The sequence below is a fragment of the Atractosteus spatula genome, chromosome 4 (genome assembly GCF_055471065.1).
Source record: "Atractosteus spatula isolate fAtrSpa1 chromosome 4, fAtrSpa1.hap1, whole genome shotgun sequence".
NCBI lineage: Eukaryota > Metazoa > Chordata > Actinopteri > Semionotiformes > Lepisosteidae > Atractosteus > Atractosteus spatula.
In genome coordinates, this window is record NC_142709.1 from 35,417,730 (window position 1) to 35,441,757 (window position 24,028).

The window sequence follows — 24,028 nt, forward strand, 5'->3', positions numbered from 1 at the left end:
TTGTGAATCAAGTGTAATTTAAGACTCCAAAATGCCTAAACCAGTAAAGGCAGTGACTCACAGTGCAGGCTGGTCTTAAAGTGAACCTAAAGCACAGATGTTGCTGGTTCAAACTTTTACAAAGCCCATTTACTGACTATAACTGAGAATTCCCAGATAATGGTAGTTGAATGCTGGTAAGTGGGATTGAGTCCACAAGGATTCTTTCAACTTTTAACACCACAGTGGGCCCTGGGATTTTCTGGGTGCCTGTAATATCAAGGTAACATCATCTGGAGATGTCTCACACTTCTGATCAGCTTTAACTCTCCTGTAAGGTACCATTGGGCACACATTCCGGAGAACAATGAAGGATTCTGACAGGTAGACATGTCAGAACATCTTTCCCGCAGGTTAATACTTAGATCCATGCTATTGTATGAGCTTTATACAGCTGACTATGCTGTGTGTGTGTGTGTGTGTGTGTGTGGGTATACATTTATTTATTAATAATAAATTAATGTTTGTAATTTCATAATTGAAAAAATAAAAAAAAAATTAGCTGTGCTCACTTTAAACAAAATCTAAACCTAGGGATTTTATGGACTGTTCAGTCGCTGTCTTTTATCGCTGCATCATTGTATTAAGTTGTGTAGAATAGATAGCTTTTCTAACATAATGACAATTATAATAAATACTCACAGATTTTGAGATAGAAGGTAATAACCATCTTTAAAAATTTACCTAAAGAACTTCGATATCATAGAGAAAATCCATAGAAGAACAAGGAATATTCTATTCTAGGGATTCCAGGGATATAAATTCTAGGGATAAAGATGAGAAGAGTGGAAAGGGAAGATTTGATTAAGGCTTTCACAATTTTAAAGAGTATCAATTATGTTTACAGTAGTAGCTATTTCAAATAAAGTTTGGTAAACAGGATATAAGGACATAACTGGAAAATGAAAAGATAAATTTGCACCTATACTCAAAAATTGTTTTATACAGAGAATTATTATTGCAAGGAATGGATAACAGAATACTTCTAATGAAGAAGGTAAAACTTGGACCTTTTAAAAAAGTCTGGCACTGTGATAGAATCACTTCATAGGAAAATGACAATATGTAGTGTTATTATTAAGTTTTCTTCTGTTTATATCGTGACTCATGAATTCAGAGAAAAAAAATCTGGAAGGGATTTCGCTATTAAGCTCTGTAGTGACCTTCATCAATTTCTATAGTAACAATTCTTAAATGAATATTGAAAAATATTATATATGTCAGCAAAAGTGGTTCAAATCATTTTTAATGCACTAAAAATGTAAATTCATTAATATTTTACAAGATTCTAAACTAAGCTTGTGTTCTGCAGGGCATTCAAAATAAATGAGCTGAAAACAGAAGTCACAAATCGACTGGCGATGCTGGAGAAAAGAGTTGAATGTAAGTAATCATCTCTGCATTTGTGATTACCTTTGTTGTTTATTCACTGCTGGGCAAGACAAAGGTTACTACAGAACAATCTGGAAGATCAAGGTGAAACTGTCCAAACATCACAAATGTAACCAGAAGAGTTGTAACTTGGCTCCTTAATTCCAGGCAATGGAATTGAGATGGGATAGGTTTTTAAAATTGCTTCTGAACTGAAATTAATTGCACTCCTAGGAAGAGCTAAGGTTCCCAAGATTGCAGATTACTATGTATTAGCATTTTCTCATCAATTTGTGACTGTTACCCAACTACATCTTTGTTTAATTACTCCAGCATTCATGTCCCTTTTCACAAAAACTGTGTTTTATACATTTTATTATGGTTATCATTATATTTTTTCACTTAATTATAGGTTTAATTAAGGTGTTTTCCCACTAAACTATACCAGTTTTTTTTGAATGGACTGTTGAAGAGTCCCTGTTAAAGTTGAAGACTCTGCGTGCATAAAATTCATGTATTGAATAAATACCACATGCTAAACAGTCTTCATGCCAAATTATAACATATATACTGTATTAACTGTATATATACTGTATATATTAACTGTATATACTGTATTAACTCTGCATCAATTGTCCTTTACTAGTCACAACATATAAGATATAACTGCTGCTGTGTAACAGTGACAAGGCTTTTGGTATGCTTAGCACAAGTTGTCAACCACCATCTTACATTACAGGCATCTGGAGTGATTAGGGCTTGTGTGAGGTGAACCACTCTAGCAAATTCTCATTAAGGTCTTTTCCATTGTTGCAGGACTCTGCACTAATCTGGCAGGTCATTGTTTACAAAGTATCCCTGGAAACCAGTAATGAGCAGCCAGTGCTGTGGAGCTGTAATGATTGTGGGCTTATTAAAGACATTGTGCCTTTGACATTTGTGTTTGATTGGGAAAGGGAGATGAGAACATTCCTGCCTAATCATCTCTTTAAACTCTCAGTAGTGTAATCTTGATTTTCTTAAAACATTGTTGATTAATTTTTCTATGTTCAATGTTTGAACTCATTTTGTTCAAACATTGGAAGGGATTTTGCTACAAACAGGCTGGTATGCAGTTTTACGGCTCAGCAAACATCATCTTACACTGTGCTTCTTAAATGATTCATTTAGGTGCTGTCTTTTATAAAACAAATAGAGCAAATAGCTGCTTTGGTTATGTTAGAGAAACCATTATTTAACTGAAGGCTTATGATATTTTCTGCTATATTTCTTGAACTCACATTTTTGAGAAAACTGACATTTTTGCAAATGTTCCTCTTGTTTACAATGCAGTTAACATTCTCTCAGGCTTGAGCAAACTCTTTGCAGGTAATGAAAAATGTTGATATCACTGAGTCATTGTACTTGTATTTGTGTTATTGCCCTTTGTAGTATTAAACTGAAAGGCATGTTTTACTGTTCATCTCCTCACTTTAATGAGTTGCTTATAATGCTTAAGGAGACCTGTTGTGGAATATGTAGACATGTAAATAATTCTGTTCTGACTGGCCAACACATTATATACATTTCTTCACTTTCCTATACTAGACCTACTAGAGTCATTGTACTTGTATTTGTGTTATTGCCCTTTGTAGTATTAAACTGAAAGGCATGTTTTACTGTTCATCTCCTCACTTTAATGAGTTGCTTATAATGCTTAAGGAGACCTGTTGTGGAATATGTAGACATGTAAATAATTCTGTTCTGACTGGCCAACACATTATATACATTTCTTCACTTTCCTATACTAGACCTTTATTTCTGATACAGTGTTCCAGTGTTTTTAGTAGGGAATAGTAGGTAGGTTCCTTTTCAGGCCATAAAGGCCCATGGGGAATGGGGGGCAAGGGCCACCATTTTTCTTGACCATCCAACACTGGACGTGGAGGTGATGTGGTTAGCATCACGCTCCGGCCAGCCTATTACCCGCAGGTACTCATTTGGAAAGCAGGCTGAGTAGACCTGGGAGCTACATTGCTGGCCCCTACCTGGGATTGAACCATCTGAGCTACCACGGCTCCTTTTAATAGGGAATATGATGGTTTAAACTTATCCATAATACAGACACAGCATTTCTTGAAATTTTATTGTCATATTTATCCATCCATCTATTTCTTAACCACTTCTTCCAATTCAGGGTCACAGAGGAACTGGAGCCCATCCCAGCAATCAATGGGTGCAAGGCAGTGTGCACCCTGAATGGGACACCAATTCGTTGCAGGGCACACAGACACGTGCACTCTTATACCAGGGCCAATTTTTCCAGAAGCTAATGTATGTTTTTAGGCTAAGGGAGAAAACTGGAGCATCTGGAGGAAAGCCACACAAACAGAGGGAGAACATCCAGGCTCCACAGAGATAACAATGTTAACCATTGTGCCACTGTGCTGCCCTGTTGTCATATTCTTTACATTAAAACTGATTGCTCATTTGTACTAACATTATCACCTATTATTCTGTGGCTTGTGTGTTCTGCTTTACCCACTACAATGTATTGAAGACAACAATGCCCTTGTAATAATATGCTTTATACAACATGTGAGAAAATCAGAATATACAGTAAGTGCAAAAAACTATGGATTGGCTTTATCACTCTGTTCTCCTCCACACTGATAGCTGATGTGTTGTGAGTGTTCTGGTGCACTATGGCTGCCATCGCATCATCCAGGTTAATGCTGCACATTGGTGGTGGTGGAGGGGAGTCCCCATTACCTGTAAAGCGCTTTGAATAGAGTGTCCAGAAAAGCTCTATAGAGCACACCTGAAGAAGGCTCCACGGATGAAAAGTTGTGTTTGCTTTCTTCTTTTTTTCAGCATGGAATAAACTTATTACTTATTTCTTTGTATTGCAGTTAAGGTGCATTGTTCAGAACTTGTAGGAAACTATTTCCTCTCTAGTTTTCATTATGTCTTTTGTTTTAGGAATGCTTATGCCTTATTTATACTTATGTTGTGGTTTCTTAGGGCTTTAATATACTTTTGCTATGTGTTACTACTCTGGAGTATTGGAATATCATGGTGTACTATTGTACACATCCCTTGGAAACACAGATTCCATGTATAAAAGTACATTTTAGCAGTCAAATACAATCCATTCGCCATGGGAAATTCTTATAAGGAATATGCTTTTCTCTTTATCATTCTTAAAATAAATTTGATTTGTAAATTAGTAACTTTACCCCACACTCTGACAGGACCTGGACTTATTAGCTTTCATTCCTGCCTTTTTCCACCATCTTCACAGAAGAAAACATTGCTGTTTTGTGCATTTTCCCTGCTGGACCCCAGAACCTAAGAGCTAGCTGAATGGTTTCTAATCTTTAGGCATCTTAAGCTTTGTGTCATCTTCTTTTGATTTAAGGACAGTTACAAAAATGTAATCATAACTTTTTTGTATGACCTCCAGGCAGGTCTTGTACTGTAAATCATAACACTGCCTCCAAAAACTCAGTGTTTCTAAGCAAAGGTGAACAGTTTGAGAAAGAGGCTGTCACGAGAAGAACACAGTAAAAGGAGGCAGCGTTAGGAGGGTTATTTTTACTTTGTTATCTGCCATGGTAAATTTTTAAGAATAATACTTGCTCTTCAGAAAGAAATCTAACCCCTACCTTTTTCACTGGTGGCTCCTCCTTTGTAGGTTACCTATTGTTTGAAAGAGAAGCAGGCCAGGGAACAGGTTTGGGGGCATACCTGGATTGGTGCAATGTCAGCATCACTATGTTTCACACAATTCCCCTGTAGAGAAACCTTACCCATCATCCTCACTGTTCCCTGGTAACCTTGCTGTTTAATCTCTTGCAGTGGAGGGACTGAAGGTGGTGGAAATAGAGAAGTGCAGAAGCGACATCAAGAAGCTTCGTGATGAAATGGCTTCCAGAAACAACAGGTGAGTCCCTCTTCACTGACTGCAGTCTTTAAAGGTGTCTCTTCCACTTCACGATCACGGATACTGTATGAATGACTGTCTAATCCCCAGGTGGCTGTGTGGATGTCAGAGTTAGCTGAATTTCAGCACAATAATTGCTGGAGTTGTGTAAACTCAATTTGCTATGCAACAAGAGGTGCTTTCTCATGTTGATCTTTTATGAAGTCTAATTTCCTTGCTCTCACTTAAATATTTTTTTATATTCTTGTTACTTAAGCAAACCATGGAAAGTACTGCTATAATTTTGTTGCTCATAAAAATCTACTGTAACAGATGTATGTGATCTAAGCTCTCACTGATGTGTTCATTCTACTAAAAAACAATTGAAACTAAATTTTTAAATTAGACGCATTTTTACTGTTCTTAAGAGCTGGGCAGTGTTTACTAGAAATGTGATCGAAAAAGGTAAAACAACTCCAAAACTTTTCATGTACTTTGTAGGGTAATTATTTTACAAAAGATCCTTAAATAAGGTGTTTGTCTAAAATACAGTACAGTATACCCATGTTGGTTTATAAAAGATCATTCATCTTCCTAGTTTTATATAAAATATTCCATTTACTTTTTAATAATAAGCAAAATATTTGGATTTTAATCAAAACACTATTTTGTATAATTAGAATGGTATTTGTCGATTACATTAAATGTCTTTGGAAGGTGGCTAGCGAAACTCTCAACTTCTAGGACTGAACCTTCAGTTCTGCAACCCTACATTACAAACAATGAAGGCAGGGGGTACAAGGCTGGGATGTTCTGTTTAGATTGGATGTTTTTAAAATGCAAAATTGAAATTGAAAATATTATTAAACACATGCACTTTTCTTCATTCAGAGCTGCACAAATTACTTTATAGTTGAAAGACATATAATATAATACCATTTATAAGTTATATACTAGGGGATATGAGGTCCAGGTTCACAAGAAATAATTACTGTAGAAGGGACAGACAGAGCAGGGTGGGTTTTGAGGAGGTGTCAGAGTGTTTTCAGTTCCACCAAAGGAAGCGCCAAAGAAGAAAATCAGCTGAACAAGAGACAGAAGAGGAAGAACAATCATTAAACAAGCAGGTGAGCATAGAGGACAAGAGGAAGTGTAAGAAGAGACTAGGGGTTAGTGATCTACCAATATTAGTGACAGGGATGTTTTATCACAGAAAGGCAGGGATTAGCACAACAGTGTTCTAACCGTGAACTGACACTGTGTGCAAACATAACACCCCCAGACAAACAAAAAACACAGTTCTTTCCAGCCTCATTCAAAAATGATTATTTCTTTTCTGGACCTCCTTATTGGGAAGTCCTCATTTCCTGGCAGTCCAGCAGGAGTAGTGTTAGCCTCAGTGCCAGGGCAAGTAAGCACTGCCACCTTGCAGAGGCAACCGTCATTGAAACCTGTCAGAGAGGTAGAAGGTAGCTGGGCTTAGTTTCTTCGTGACCTGCACAGGAAAAGATCAAAAAGACCGAAATTTGTGCTTGCGATGGGGTAAACAGATCTGGACCCAATCGAAGACGGCGATTCCAGGTGGCTTCACCTTGTGTTATTAATCATAAAGCCTTTTCATCTAGTGCTGGCATTCTGCCACTATGTACATAGGAGAAGTTTGAGTGTCCAGAGTCTGTCCAGAGGAAGTTGTAGCTTGTGCCCTACCATGATGAAGGCTAGTGAGCCACCACCTGTGGTTTGCTGTTTGTCCTGTATTGAACCAGAGTGCAGAGGAGCACGGCTAAAAAGGAGCCCTCAGCCAGGTTGACATTGGTGACATTTTTTAGTTACTGGTTCAGCCATTTCACTCTTCAGTTTGCCTTTGGGTTGTAGAATGAAGTTCGGATGTGACGAGTGCTCTGGTCAGCCAAAAAGGACTCAAACTCAAATATAAACTACAGCCTATTGTTAGTGGTGATGGTGGTTGGCAGTTCCCAGCAGGCAAAGAGGGAGTCCAAGTAGACCATGACAGCCTGACTTGTGACTGATCCCATGGAGTCATAGGCTATTATGAGGAAGAGTTGATGAAGTAAGACGCCATACAGCTCCCCACAGATGTCCAGCTGCAGATTATCCCAATCTAGGGACTGGGGAGGGGGTGGTGCAGGGGCAAGTCCTTTGATTTCTCTGCCTATCCCTGACCACCACACCAAATCCAAAGCACTGTTGTTTGATTTTCACTATGCCCAAGTGACGTTCGTGTGCCATCTGTAACCTACATGCCCGAAGGTAGGCTGGGACAGCAGTGCAGGTATCACAGGAGGCACAGGAGTCTTTCCTGCAGGAGAGCTCATTTTTGATGCAATGGAAGGTGGCTAGTACAGCAGGGACAATCAAACGGTGACACAAGAGAAGGCTAGGGCCTGTAAGACTACAATCTGAAATGCTGACTCACCCACCTGCTGCCTGTGTTGCCTGAGCAGTATCGTCTTGAGAATAACACTTTGTGTGGTTCAGAAGAGTCATGTCATCAGCATATTTCGCTGCAGGGCTGAGAGTGTGGAAGATGCGCTGCCCCTCTGTCCCTAAGTAGTGGATGAGGATTGATTTTTTTTGTTATCTGGCACATTGTTTAGATCTAGTGCCACCAAATACATCTCGAAAGACTTCAGCCGGTGAGTCCAGGGCACTGGCAAAGTAAAATAGACAGGTAAAGCGAGGAACTGAGGAGGTGGTGGATGTGAAAGCTCCACCCTTGTTGTCAACGTTACATCACAGAAAGGTCGAGGCAGCAGCAGACAAGTTTGACGTCTGCCTTTTATTGTGAATCTTACAGAACGGGCACAAAATGAATATGACCTGTCAAGACTCCCTAGTGCCATAATGTGGTGTCCCAAACATTAACATGACAATTTCTAATAGGTTAGAAAAAATATCTTTAATCTGATGTGAGCTGAAGATAGAAAAGCAGGTGAATTTACAAGGGAAATGTTTATTACGTCCCAGAGTTTTGGGGCTGAGAGGATGTATTGCAAATAAAAGGACGTTTGCTAGAAGAGAGTTACAGGAATGAGGTCTAGAAAGCACAAGAGATGGGTGCAGCTGGTCATAACTAATAGTCATTCTATATAAGATGTTTAGGAAAAGATAATAGGGTCTTGGAAGAGGAAGAGGTGTGCTGAGAAGAGGAAAGTGAGGGAGTGGGACACAGCTGCTGCATGAAATCTGGCAGGAGGAAAGAATCAGTCAAGAGTAAAGTCTAAAATTTCAGGTTTAGAGAGAGAGAAAAGAAGGACTGTGATTAATATTATTGAAAGCCCCTGGGATGCCATGGATAATTAGAATAGAAAAGCTCTCCTTACAAACCCAAAACGTATCTCTTGTTTCTTTCTCTCATATTCAATTAAGAAACCTTGATATAGATTAAACAAATATCACAACAGTGAAAATAAAATGAAGATACAAATGGAAAATTAACTTATCATGCAATTCACGTATCCTTAATTTCTTCATACTTGAGAAGTCTTTCCAGAATATTTTAATGCTAGAGTGGTTAGTTATCTAAACAGGGACAGTGTAAAGTAATTGCAAGACACAATAAATAATCCTGTCTATTTTGTTTGAGAGAGGGCCCCTCAGTGATTCATGTTCCTCATGAGAGGCTTTTGGAAGAATCTCAGTGATTCTTCAACAAGGATTGATAATTGGTTCCTTGGCACATTATGTAATGATGTAGAGCTTATTCTCTGTGCTAAATGTGCTTGTACTCGGTTTCCATTTACATAGTCTCGTCTTCATTTTGCTTGATGAACTTGAAACTGTTGCTGGGTACATTGTGTCAATTAAAAGAAAATTACATGAAAATGCAGGTAAAACATTCCATACTTTTGGCATTAGTCTTCCCAGTAGTAAATTTAAGGGGAGTTATGCCACACTAATAAATTCCCAGGCCACTCTGCTCCCTCCCAGAGCTTAGGTGCCACTTCCTCAGCAAGCCCTGACTGCTGTATGTAAATAGGCAGTTCAAGAGATGAAAGGGAACTCAGTGGCATTTTGAAGAGGCATTGTTAATGGAGGGATACCCAAAGCCCGAGTTACCTTAGCAACTGGTCATATAACCCATGTCATCCTGTTCTCTGACCTAAATTGTTTTAGGTGAAACATATTTGGTGAAATAGGATTTTGAATTTACCCAAATCCTGTTGCATTAATGCACACTCCTTGTAAGTGTAGGTACATAGGCTCTATTCTGAAAATACAGCATTAGACATCCTTGCATGCTCTTAAAGCTGTTTAAATTTTGTCCATCAAACTAAGCAGTTCTCAGTACTCTTACTCATTCATTGTTGTACAAAACTTCATGCTAGTATATTGAAATACCTGGTCATCCATCAGATACACAGCAATCAATACTTAAATATGTTAATGAGCAGCAAGGAAGTGATTTTTGGCATTGCTTCATGTAATCATATCAAGCAGTCCTTTAGCTTCAGATCTGGTCACTGCTCAAGGTTTTGGTTTCTGATTGGACATTCTGTCTATGCTCGGAAAAGTTGTTCTGTGGACAGAGGTAGTACCTCTAGTGAGGTGAAGCCAAAATGATTGGAATCCCAGTCAATGATATGTAATAATACAGTGTCAAATTACACACTAATATGGAAGGTCTACACTCTAATGCAGGGGGTGTGGCAGGAGTTTTCAGTGTCAGTGTATCAGTGGAAGCTTTGTATGTGAAGTTAATCAGTTCTTCAAATGCAGGTGTCAGAAGAAAAGGAATACGGATAGAATCCGGTTCTCATTCATAGGTTGTATTTTTTGCTTGAAGAACAGCAAAAATGCATGGAGGGCAACCCCCTGGACTGGGAAGTGTTGCCCTTCTCCCTCTAGGATACTTAACCATATCTTTAAATAAGGGTTTTTTTTTAAAAAACATGTCTGAGTTTTCTTAGAATGGTAAAAACTGCTGCTGTAATGTGTAATGAGTAGCTTGAGTTCCCTAACTTGAAGCTTATTTTCCTTTCACATCTTAACATTTTTTGGAGAACAAGCACCAGCTTTGTACCCCACCATCCACACATTTTCACCCCTACAGCACCTCCTTCACTGATGGCCTTGTTTTTACAGCCAGGCTGTTAATCCCTCAAACAAACAGTTTAGAGCCAAATCAGCATCTCAGATAGCTCACACACTAAAGAAAAAGAAAGAAGACAAGTTCCTGAATTAACATTTAGATTTGAAGTTGTTTTGAAAATGGTATGTTTCCTAAAGGCTGCTGCCTGCCATCTGTCTTTCACAGTTGCTAGCAGACCCTCACGTTATGGAATTCTGGGCACTTACCCAGGTCCTAGTACTGTAGGATATGTCTATTGTGACAGTGATCGAGGTCAGCCTTACAACAGAAATTGACTCTGGCATTGTGCAAGTGGGCAGCTGGAAAATAAAAAGACTTGATTGTCTTGAGTATAGAATCTTGTCAGGATGTAGCAAAACTATTGATTTATTTGGAAAGATAATATAATATGAGGTAATATTTAATCTTATATATGTTTTGCTTCATTATGCTTTCAATTTAATTTCAGTATTGTTTCTAACACTATTGGTACAGTATCTGGAACAAGTCTAAAAATATAAGTTGCTCAGGATTTCTCTGCTGTGTGGGTGACCTCCTCTTCCTCGACTGTTTGGTTCGTGTACTATTCTTTCTTTCTTTGTTTTTACCATCCCATGCACATTGTGCTCAAGACTCTCTACTCCAAACAGCTTCCTAGATGAGAACAAAAAGCTGACACCTCGGCGTGATGTGCCTTCCTACCCCAAGGTAAGTTCTCAGTGGGGTCCTATCAATGGGTTCCTTCTTAGTCAAAGCACCAGGTCTTGCAGGCTTCTCTCTGGTTCCATTTAGTTGTTGAGTGAGGAAAGTTCAGCCACCTAGGAAAGTGTTCCCTTCTGAGGGACAAGACATGGTGCTTTGGTATCTTAAAACTCAAATAAGTATCTCAAGAGCTCAAATAAGGAGTAAAGAACTAAAGAAAAGACTCACTTGTTTTTTTACAGAAATGGTAGTTTTACTATTTGAGTGTTTAATGAAAATACACTGACCATATAAATAAAACCTTTGAAAATGTTTTTGTACATAAATAGTAACTGTCCAATGCAGTTGCAGTTTTAAATCCATTTTTGACAGATTTAATATACAGTATACTATAGCGCAATTGATTCTTACTACATATGTAAAAGTTTTTTTAAGTGTTCACTGTTGTTCTTATTACTGATTTTACTTAAGTTTCATGTCTTGACAAAAATATACAATTTTCAGCGTACCAGGTTAGGTGTAATGGTAATCGATTGATCAGAATTAGAATGCAGATACTCCTGTGTTTTTCACGCATGCTTAATCAGCCAGTCAGCATCTTCTAGTTTTTTTAATAAGAATAAGAAAATCGCTTCTATTTGTGAATGTTCTAACACAAATTCAAAATTAATTTTGCTGTTGGAACAATACTCAATTCAAAATGTCAAATTCCAGTGATTCATATCAGCTGTACTTAAAGCAGGGTAATAGTAACTGTTTAAAACACACAGTTGTTATGACCAGAGTCTGAAGGGTATACGTCTGGTGCACTGCACACTTATTATTTATTAATTAAAATTAGATTTACCAATTAATTGGTGAATCTAATTTTATTTTTTTTAATATATAGTTTGTCCACATACCAGTGAATAACTACTGACATGAATATTTAGTTTTTCAAATTGGGAACTGGCAAGATGTAATTTATGATCATAAATAAAAAACTTTAAGATTTTAAGATCAGCATGCTGGTCTATGAGCAAGACGGTAGATCATCCTAACAGAGACAATTATGCAATCATTTGAAAAAGTAACTAAGGTTTCTGGTTTTAAATAACAGCAATGAAAAAAACTGTAATAAGTCAAAATGCAGCTGACTGGTAAGATCATTTTTAGTTGTTTACCGAATGCAGAATTATACAGTTATTTTACAGGCTATGTGGTTTTTTTATAGCGTTTAAAAAAGAATAAGGTTGGCATCCAATTTGTGGAAACTGCTTTGAAAATAAAGGCCATTACCTTTATAAAGTATATTATAAGTATATAAGTATATTAAGAGCGTTAAAAAATATAGCATTGTTCTTCCCCACATTTGCTACTTCTAATGTGTCTTAAAATGTCAACATCCTGACAAGCTTATAAGACATAAAGTGGATTCACCTTCAGGACATCAGTTTTTATTCAGTATGACAGGAACAAAGATGTGTTCTCTTAAACGTATTTTGGGAGAGGTCAAAAGGTACAGCAGAGGCATTTAGCAAAACAGGGACTTCACCCTTCAACTTCTGAAATAAAAATTAGAGCTATATTATTTGTGCCAAAAAAAACACTTCAAAATATAGAAGTCTATTTAAGACTTTTAGAACAATTTCTTTGTAGTTGTAATCCAAAGAGGAAATCTGTGTATTAACTGTAATTTAAAGAAGCGCCACAGAGATATAAGCTTCTAATCTTGTATAAACACAATAATTTTTTTTCCGTGGTGCTTCCATAGTAGTTCGTAGGACTAGAATAATAGTAATAATAATATTACAGTAAACAGAATGAGGCAGTGAATAACATCAGGAAATTAATTCTCTATGGCTATTTGTGTAACCATATACTTACTCAGCATTAGAACTGGTTGTCTCATATCTGGATTGCAGATTGAGTATTTTAATTTGCACTGGAACTCAATAACATTACGGCTTCTCTAGTGATTTCACTTAATTAGTGTTCTGTGTAAAACACATCATATTTCATATTTTTAAAATTGGTGTTTACATATATACAGAGCTGCTTGAAAGTATGTGAGCCCTCCATCTTTCATTGTCTTAGACAAATAATCTTTAAGAAATCCTTATATCTGAACTCCAATATTTAATTAAGATAACCGGAATAACAGTCACATATACAAATATATATAGTTTCATTATTTATTATATAAATCATCTTTATTTAACAGAAACTCAATGTGTGCACAATTCAATAAGTGTTCACATATCTAGCAACTATGACACCAACCGAATGTTTCCTGTAGTTACTAATAAGTCACTTACTTCTGCTTTGAGAAATTTTTGCCCAGTCTTCTTAACAAAAATGTTCCAGATTTGTTGGCTGTCTTGAATATTCAGCCTGTCTCAGATCCTTCTATTGGTTTGAAATCTTGACTTTGATTTGGCCACTCCAAAATACGAAATTTCTTCCTTAGTCCATCCTTTGGTAGGTGTGAGAGAATGTTTACTGTCATTGTGATGTCGGAGGACCCATTTTGGGCTTAACTACAACTCACGGACAGAGCACCTGATGTTGTCCTCCAGAACATTTTGGTGTGACTCTGAATTCAATTTACCCTCAATGATGGTGAGTCATCCTGACCCATGGATCATCCAGATGGTCTTTTGTAAGGGATGTTCTTTTAGAGAGCAAAGGTTTTCTCCTAACTACCCTTCCATGACTTCCATTGCAATTGGATTGTATTGTATTGTTGAGATATGAACATGGACATCAGCTACAGGATGTGGTCCTAGGGTTCTTTTGGATATCCTGCATGAGTTTTCTTGTTGATCTGTGAGATTATTTTTGAAAGACATCCACATCTAGGTAAAGTCACCTTGGTCATAATTTTTCTCTACTAGTGAAGTATTTATCCTATAGTAGACTGATGAATTTCAAAACATTTTGGTTTTATAACCCTCTCCAGACTGATGAGTAGACAACACTCTTCCTGAGGTCATTTGAGGTCTCTTTAGATCATGGCAAGGTGTATTACACTAACCTGTATGGGTAAGACCAAACTCACTAGGTTTCTTACCTTTATATAATAGAGGGCCTCCCAAACGTTGTCCTGGTGATTGGATCTTTGATTAGTTAATCTGGTACCTAATTATTTTAGGACCTGCTTATACTTACCATGTTGAGTGTGCCAATGAACCTTGTGGTTCACTTAATTTTGCACATGCGTTAATTCTTATTGACCTATTTTGTTTTCTATTGCATGCATCAGTTCCTCTAAAATACATAGTATTTGTGGTAATAAACCCTTTTGTTTAGAAAAGTGAGGACTAGTTTGGTTAAACAAGGATTTCATAGTAAAAATGTAACATTTAAAGAACTATAATTGGGCTTCACTAACTTTCAAGCAGCACTGTATATACATTTTTGTGATTTATAATATTTTGAATATGCTATAACCTACTAAAACACATCTTGTATACTATTTTTTCAGTTAGCTTTATTTCAAAATTTCTATTTGATGTCTTAGAAAGATATAACCCCAATTTTCATAAAATCTTTCCTGAGAGTAAATAATGCTGAACTACTGCTTACTGCTGGCTAGAACAGTGAAAGAAGTGCTAACAACTGAACTGAACAATAATTAAAACTGAATTTAAATTATTGACAAGCTGTTAATTTCAGTGTAGTAGAACTTTAAAATCATACCATGTCTCAAAGTCTTTACTTATAGGAGATTCTTTGGAAGTCCATAGAATAGGATGTGAGCTCAAACTTGAAGGGAATGGATTAACACTGAACTCTGTCATCTGCAGTACATGCTTTCTCAAGAGACCATAGAGGCCCTTAGAAAACCATCATTTGACGTCTGGCTGTGGGAGTCCAATGAGGTAAGGCCACAGCTGGGAGTAAACTGGCTCTTTGTATATTCGCAGTACCATTTGTCCCAGGAGACGGTGGAGGCCCTGCGAAAGCCCACCTTCGATATCTGGCAGTGGGAGCCCAATGAGGTAATGGCTGCCTTCCTTTATTTTCTACACAGAGATGTGTCATCTTTTTATCCGATTCTCCATTTTTTAAGTAGCCATTTACTATGAAAATCATCTCACTCCTATGGCATTTGCAGCGGTATTGGAGAGACAGCAACAACAAAGTGTGCTGGCTAGCTCACAGAACAAGCCACAGTGCTAGGACAATGGACAATGACTTTCTTATGCTTTCTGGTTGTGTTCTGTGCTGTAAGTGATCTCGTGAGACATTTTCTTTCTTGCATTAAGCAGTTCCCTTACATTCATAGTGTAAGTATCCTCTCACGAGGCACCAGTAAATGTAGGGGTTTTGTGCTTAACTGGGACAATTATTAGTTGTAGCAGTAAGTCACAAAATGATTCTTTTGATGGTATTAGAATCCAACCTTGCGGGATAACTCAAACAACGCACACACATGGGTACTAATACACGAAAATACATTTATTAATACATAAAATATGCATATAAACATAACAGATCTTATCGTGAGGGTAGCAAAATACAAAAGGTATATATTCAATCACAAAGAGTTACAAATACCAAGAGGGACATACGTTCAGTATATCACTCATTTAGACCGTTTCGTAAATGAACTTGATTACAACTTCTACACTAGATACTCAAAAGCAAGTACATCACTCTTAGGAATTAAATTGATATGAACTCTGGTTGAGGTAACAATCGAATTTTCGAGCAGTAATGCAGAATGTTGAATACTCATCCAATCTCTGGGGATTCAGATCTCCTGCAGGCACAAGAAGCAGTGGCAGGCTTGTTGCTGTCCAATCAACGCTCTCTGGCTCGGTGCCAGGCTTGCGGTGATGCGCTGCTGATGCTCACTGAAGACTGGCTAGTTAGTGTTGGCTGAAACTAGCAGAGTTTGTGCACAGGAGAAAAGTGACTGCGGGTCCCAGCAGGTCAGGAAGAGGACCGGTTCGTTCCTGATGAAGCGCTAGTCCTGAATACTGATTCAGCTGTCCACAGTTCCGGCCTGTTCACGAGGCTTGCTGCTGATGCTAACCTCGGGTGGATCCTTTGGTTACGCGCTGGCAACATCCGTCCTCAACTCTTAGAACAAAGGAAAGTCCTGCACTCAGACACACTGGCCGTTAAGTGGTGGTCCGGACTGAGTCTGAGGATGTTCAGGAGGAGCCCTGAGGCTGAATGTCCAGCAGGCGCACTGCGAGAATGTCCTGCGCCTTGAAACTGTTCTGCCCTTGGGAACTGTTCTACAGGCGCTCTGTGTTGCCTGTTTGCCTGGGGGAACTGCAGGTCATTCATTGGTTGAAAGTTTCATGAGCATCAGAGACCCATGTGGGGTTAACCTGCCCTACCAGTTCCTGATTGGCTGATGATGAGTAACCATGCACTCTGACCTTAGAGTTGTAAACCAACTTTGAATAAGACTCCCTTGGAATCTCCCAGACATTGAGGCACCAGATAACCATTTGTTAGGGTTGCTGGAGAATCTCAGCATTGGGGAGTTGTTCCTTATCAGGACACTATCAGCTAGAAAAACATCTTAATTGTGTTTTACACCAAATGGAATGGCCTCTCTGTATCAAGCACCACTGAGATGAAAGAGAGAGGGACTGCCAAGGGAGCAGCAAACTTAATTCCTGTACTTTAATAAGCCTCGCCGCTACAATAGAGAGAGATGTTTTAAGGTTGAGGGAGAATGGGAGAGGTATTTGAAGGGGTTATCTTACTCTCCCCTGGATGGTGGAACAGTGGTTTACTGCTAAGTTACATTTTAGTAGAGAGGTCAACTGATTAGTACATTTTGTGATTGAGTTAAAATAATTATTTGTAGAGTACTGTAAAACTTTAAAAGAATAAGAATTGACTTGTAATTCCATTGAATGTAAAGGGTCTATAGCAGATGCAGCACATAGAACAATACATTAATCACACTGGTGATTCAGATGGATTTTTACTTATTAATTTAACTGCTAAAATCATTGTGAAAGGCCATTTATAGTAAATAAAATCATGTTATAGAGGTATTAAGAATCAACAAATTCTATTTGGTTCTTTACTTGTTTGTTGTATTTTATATTTCCCAGTATATAGAAGAATGTCACAAACTCACAAGTGAATATATTCGGGTCACATAATGAAATGCTAAGTACAGTGGTCTAACTAGCTGCAGGACTGAGAATAATCTCACAGCAATATATTACATTCTGAAGCAAAATTGTAGCAATTCAGATTCAGTCATACAACAGCAACATACAAGTCACAGGACTGCTGCAATAATATATGTGTGAGTAGTTAAAAAAAAGGAACAAGGTTATTCCATGCTGAAAAGAAAAGAGACACAATGTCTTGGCTGTGGAGCCTTCTTCAGGTGTAAGGTACCCCACGGCTGAAACACTTTTCAGCATGGAATAAACCTTTACTTGTTCCTATGCAGCCTACACATGCAGAGATACAGTAGGGCCAACTCTGTAGCTTTTGAAAACCATCCACTCTTCCATGTTCTAACCCTTTTATCCAATCAGAGTCTTGGGAGAGCTAGACCCTATCACAGCAAGCAATGGGCGCAACACAGGGTACACCCTGGATGGGACACCAGTCCATCGCAGGGCACACACAGACACAAACATGCATATTTCTGGGTTTGATCCCTTTGATACCTTACACCAGGGCCAATTTCCCCAGAAGCTGCTTAACCTACCTGAATGTCCTTGGGCTGCAGATCGAAACCACAGCACCTGGAAGGAAACACATGTGAATATGGGGAAAACATACAAACTGGACACATATAGCATCCTGGGAAATTAACCCAGGACCCCACCCCAACCCCTGCCACCTCTATCCAAGAGCACTCATATGGATTTGTCAGTTCTACTCCTAGGGATCCCTGTGGTTACTGGTTTTCATTCCCAAATGAATCCTTACCCTTACTTATAATAATAGTATGCTTCATTTAACCTTTCAAGTTGATTTTCGGTTCCTAAACAATTGGTGGTTTCCAGAATCTAGGAACATTTAAGGAATAACTTGAAATCAGGAAACAGCTGAAGAAAAAATATCTGTTTAATCAAATTATAAATTCAACTGACGTTTCAAATCAGAAAACAAATACACATTTAACATAAAAACTAGCAGATACAAAGGTGTCATGAGTCATGTTTTTGTCCATTACAAATTTAGACTTGAAAGACAAAATTATTGTATTATTACCTGTAAAAGTCAAAATATGCTGATAGTTACTGCATCAGTTAATCAATGTTCTCAAAGACATTGATGGTGCTTCTAGGCTATCTACATTGCACGCTAGTGCTGTACTTTGAAACCAGGAAGAGAAGGCCTTGATAGTCTGGCAGCCTGTGCTATGGATCAATTCAAAGTAACACAAAACATCAGGTTCAGCACTTACTGTTTTTCGAATAGTGATATCATGAGTGATGAGTTATGTTTTTTTTTTTCAGATGCTGAGTTGCTTGGAACACATGTACCATGACCTGGCATTGGTGAAAGACTTTAATATTAACCCAATCACTTTGAAGAGATGGCTGGTAAGACCAAGCACGGTGCATCTTGAACACAAGCTGTCTGAAAAATAGTTCAAAACAGTTTTTGCACATCAATGGGTTAACTATACACTAGACATTAATTTATAAAGTATTCATATTGTGCTACACGCAAGGTTCCTTTTAGTGCTAGTTTAGTTCTTCATGGTTTATATTAAAGTAGAATCTAGATAGTAAGGTTCTCAGACTAGAAACCTATAGCAAATACGAATTAAAAAGCCACTCCAAGCTCCTTAATCATTACCAGGCATTAATGACACACTTGCAGATGAAACCTGTTTTTTTCACATCACATTATTTTCCATAACTGCATATCCAATTCACAGTCACAGTGGCCCATAGCCTGTCCCAGGAAGCACTGGGCGCCAGGCAAAATACACTCTGGGCAGGATGCCAGTCCATTGCAGGGCACACAATCACACACTCACACCAGAGCCTATTTTACAAAACCAAATTAAACTACCAACATGTCCTTGGACTTTGGGAGGAAACCAGAGCAGAGGAAAACCCCCGAGAGCACAGTGAGAACCTGTTGACGAACATGTGGGACAAACTCCACGCAGATTGAACCCAGCGCCGCAGGGCTGCAAGCCAGCAGTGCTGAGCACTGTGCAGGCCGAGCTTATGTCCTCTTTACAAAAATATGTGCAGTGTCTAGCACTGTGACAAAAGTTTTGTCTGTCAATTTTACTGTGACTTTAACATGCTTCCACATTTATTAAATGCTCATTCTTCCTAGATAGATTTGATTTAATTTTGATTTAAGTGTGATCCCCTATGGCACAGCACATGTCCTTAATGATGTCCCTCTCTGATTTGTTCATCGCAGCTGTGTATCCATGACAACTACAGGAACAACCCTTTTCACAACTTCCGCCACTGCTTCTGTGTCACTCAGATGATGTACAGCATGATTTATCTCTGCAGCCTGCAGGTATTGCCCTCCCAAGCCACTGCACCACACTTAGGTTCCAGTTCTCCCCTCTACAACCTCTTAATTCATTCAGAGTAGCAAGTGAATGACTCTCTCTCATCAACAACTTTTGCTCTAGAGGGAGAACGTCGTGTCATCCTCTGGAAGTGAGGCCCAAATAGAGAACTCAAGAGGTTTCCCATCTTCACTTCTCCCGGAAGCAATAAGCCTTTTTTTCTGGATTTTCATTCCTATACAATTTTCATAATGAGTGGTATTTAAACAGAAAAAATCATAACATGAAACATAAGAAAGATTATAAGCAAGAAGAGGTAGTTCTGCCCATTTTATTTATTTCGGTAACTCGTAGTATAGTGATCCAAGATTCCTCATCAGCCATTTCTTAAAGGATGCCACTGAGTCAGTTTTAAACTACATGGATAGACAGGTTTTTCCACACTCCTACAACTTCTGATCAGTATCTCCTGTCTTCTATCTAGAAAGCCCTGAAAATTCCTTTCTTAAAAGACCCAGAACTGTGCTTTAGTTAATTAAATTTTAAATATTTTTACTTTACTAATATAAACTTTAGTTTTGAACAGAATATTAGAAATATAATGTTAATCATTTCTTCATTTAAATGTCTACTGGCCACTTTTGAAAGAAACTTATAAAAGTGTTACTAGAAAATGTAGAAATTAAGCTTGCTGAACCTTAACACCTCCCTCTGTAACTGGATTCTGGACTTTCTGACCGAGAGACCTCAGACAGTCCGGATTGGTAATAACATCTCCAGCACCATCATAATGAGCACCAGAACCCCCCAGGGCTGTGTGCTCAGCCCACTGCTGTTCACATTGATGACTCATGACTGTATTGCCAAGCACAGTTCAAACTGCATCATCAACTTTGCTGATGACACGACAGTGGTGGGCCTCATTAGCAACAACGATGAGTCACCATACAGAGAGGAGGTGGAGCAACTAGTGGACTGGTGCACAAACAACAATCTCTTAATGTAAACAAAACAAAAGAGATAATCATTGACTTCAGGAGGGCCCACACTGATCACTTCCCACTGTACATCAACAGCTCCCCTGTGGAGACAGTTAGAAGCACCAAGTTTCTTGATGTACACATTACAGATGACCTCACTTGGTCCCTCAATACCACCTCCCTAGACAAGAAAGCACAGCAGCGTCTCAATTTCCTGTGGCAACTGAGGAGGGCAAACCTTCCCCACCCATTCTTACCACTTTCTACAGAAGCAACATTGAGAGCACCTTGACCAGCTGTATCACTGTTTGGTTTGGGAATTGCAGCGCTTCAGACCCCAACATCCTGCAACAAATTGTGGAAACAGCTGAAAAGATCATTGGAGCCTCCTTCCCTTCCATTTCTGTCATCTATCACAAACACTGTATATATAGGGCCTCCAGTAAAATAGATGACCCCTCTTTGCCCTCCTACCATCTGGGAAAAGATGTCGCAGTGTACGGGCTAGCTCCACCAGACTCTGTAACAGCTTCTTCCCGCAGGCTGTCAGGCTCCTCAACACCCTGGAATCTACTTGCACCCACCTGTCACGAACAGTTCTTTCCGGGCCCTATGCGGACGACACAATCCGGAATGTGAGGATACAATTGGGAAAATAGTTATGCAGGAGAAGGGTCAGGAGACAGGGGGCGTGTCCGAGAAGTGCAGGTGTCCGGGGGGAGTGAATCCAGGGCGAACAATCCAAGGGTAAATCCAGAGGAGGAGTCCAAGACGGGAGGTTTAGTCCAAGACCAGGGGATCCATCCGAAGTTAAAACCAGAACCGGGTCAGGACCGGCGGGGCAGGGAATCAGGAACAGGAAACTAAAACCATAACGGAGCCAGACGCGGCAGGACCCCGGGCTCTCACGATGCGGAAATCAATGAGAAGCCTCGGGCAAACGCCTGCATCTGGCTTTAAAGGTGGAACTAAAGAGGGGCTGAAATAAGGAACAGGTGTGGGGAATGGGACAGAACGAGGAAGGGCTGGAGCGCCCTTAAGAGGAGGAGTAATGATCGTGACACCACCCCAATTTCAGAAACAGGGTTTAAATCCCCCCAGTGTGTTGTGTATATTGTATTATGTATTTACCTTGTAATTTGCACTATCTGCACTTTGCACTATGTGTATCCTGTCTGCAATGTCTATATCAGTGTCCTGTCTGTCCTGCCTGTATTTGCACCGTGGACAAGGAAGAACGATATTTCGTTCCACTGTATACTTGTATATGGCTAGAATGACAAATAAACGTGAACTTGAACTTGAACTAGATCTATGTACTTTTTCATTTTCTGAATCTGAGCTTTGGGGGATTATTAACCATGGATGCTTCACTTGGGCAGTCTCACTAGCTGCACTGAAGACTAGCACTAGTGACATTATTCACAGGCAGTCCGAAGAGTTTCAGCTGGACTAAGGAATTTATATCTTGTGGTTTGTAGTCCTAAGGAAGTTAAGTTACCTTGCATAAGAGCATTTTTAGCTTTCCATTAGTACACACATGTAAAAGGATAATTAGTTCATTTTGTGTTTGGAGTTTTGATTTAACTTTTGATTGACTGTCTTCACAGGAGAAGTTCACTCAGGTGGACATTCTGATACTGATGACAGCAGCAGTCTGCCATGACCTGGACCATCCTGGATACAACAACACGTATTAAATGTTTTCATTCTTGTGTTTTTCCCTGTGAAAATAGTCTGTAGATGACCTATAATGTTCTATAGAGAACAGACACATGTCTACAGAAAACTTTGACTTTACTCTACAGAAGACCTTTTGTAAGGGAAACCCACACATACACTCGGAATTAAGTACTGGGCCCCAGCACTGCAAGGCAGTAATGCTAACCACTGTTACCACTGAACCACCCTATTTAAATCTTATTAACTGAAAATATATTTTTCAGCCATTTTAATATGTGTATTTTATACAAAATATCATTCTTATTTGCTTAAGAACAACTAAATAGCTGATGTAACTTACAACATATACAAAGTAAACTCTATGATACTTTATGTTCTTTTTCATATGGAATATCAGAAGTTAAAAATCAGTGTCAGTGTCAAAGTCAGTGACGTGTGTGCATTGCATTGCACAATTTCTCAAAAGGATTTAAAGGAAGAAAAGGCATAAAGAAAGAAAATTCTACTTTATGTACTCAGTCTGTGAGGACTGAATAGTCTAAAAACTATTTTAATATGATTTTAAAATATACTGTATCTGATGTTTGGTTGAGAGACCGGATGTTGTAAATTATTTCCATTTGTTGACCCTGATCCTACTACAAAGGTCTTATGGTAACTCATAAGTGAGATATCATCACTTATGTCTTTGTTTCCATAAGATCAAAGGATCACTTAATTACTCTTTGTATCCTGGATCTTAGGTCTGAATAAAAAGCAAAGAAAAAAACACATTTCCCTTCTGAGAGTTCTGCAGCCTTGCAGTGCAGCTGCACTCATTACTGCTCTTTCCTCTCAGGTACCAGATCAATGCCCGCACGGAGCTGGCAGTGCGCTACAATGACATCTCACCCCTGGAGAATCACCACTGTGCCATTGCCTTCCAGATCCTGGCACAGCCAGAGTGCAACATCTTCTCCAACTTTGACCCAGAGTCTTTCAAACAGATAAGACAGGTGCAATTAAACAAAGTATCTTATTTTCAAGCTCTTAACTAGTAGAGAACAATTCCAGGCCTGTTAAATAACAGTCCAGGTGTTATTTAGGTTTTCTTTCATTTCCACTGCTTGAAGAACTGAGAACATCTTTTTTATATTGATTACCAATAATATTGTCAATTATTTAATTAAGAGTTGCCATTGAGTTATATTCCAGTGCTGTAAACTGTAGCAAATCTGGGGGTGTTGGACTAGTGAGGTCCTATATCCTAGACGGGTTTTTCCTCATCTTGGCCCTGTTTTAAATTCTAACTGAAATATTATTGGTTGGCCAATTCATTGCCTGCTTCCTCTCTTTGCTTGGTTGGATTTTGTAAAGTAATATATTTTGGGGTGAGTTAAAAAGCAGCACACCCCCTGCACCAAGTCCTGGGTTTTTAACTCTTATGATTAAGACCTACTGAGAACCACCTGGGTTTTGGAAATTAACCATCTGAGTCCATGAATTTGTAAGAATGTTTATTATGGAAGCACTTCTGAGCACAGGTCTATTTGCTAAATGCAGGGCAGGATATTTCTGAAACCAAGGAAGGAATTCAAAAAACTGTAAACAACCTAATTAGTATTCAACAAAGGGATCACAAAGCCAAAGTAATCAAGAACTAATCTGATTCTAAAACTGACTGTTTTGGAGGACTTTTAGGTGCAAGCTGACTTAGAGGTGGCCTCTTCAAATGCATGTTCTGCTACTAGTTCACTGCTAAACAATGGTAGACATGAGTAGTCTGGACATCTGTGACTCTTCAGCCA

General features: G+C 38.8%; 1 protein-coding gene across 1 annotated transcript in view; it reads left to right on the forward strand.

Annotated features, from left to right (window-relative positions):
• pde9aa (phosphodiesterase 9aa) overlaps positions 1 to 24,028 on the forward strand; it is a 62,110-nt gene that overhangs the window by 31,092 nt on the left and 6,990 nt on the right. The window contains exons 6-13 of the mRNA XM_088914127.1: positions 1,352 to 1,422; positions 5,251 to 5,335; positions 11,057 to 11,114; positions 15,017 to 15,091; positions 18,548 to 18,634; positions 19,479 to 19,583; positions 22,169 to 22,251; positions 23,080 to 23,236. Of these exons, the coding sequence (XP_088770253.1) occupies positions 1,352 to 1,422; positions 5,251 to 5,335; positions 11,057 to 11,114; positions 15,017 to 15,091; positions 18,548 to 18,634; positions 19,479 to 19,583; positions 22,169 to 22,251; positions 23,080 to 23,236 (721 nt within the window). The remainder of the gene's footprint in view (positions 1 to 1,351; positions 1,423 to 5,250; positions 5,336 to 11,056; positions 11,115 to 15,016; positions 15,092 to 18,547; positions 18,635 to 19,478; positions 19,584 to 22,168; positions 22,252 to 23,079; positions 23,237 to 24,028) is intronic.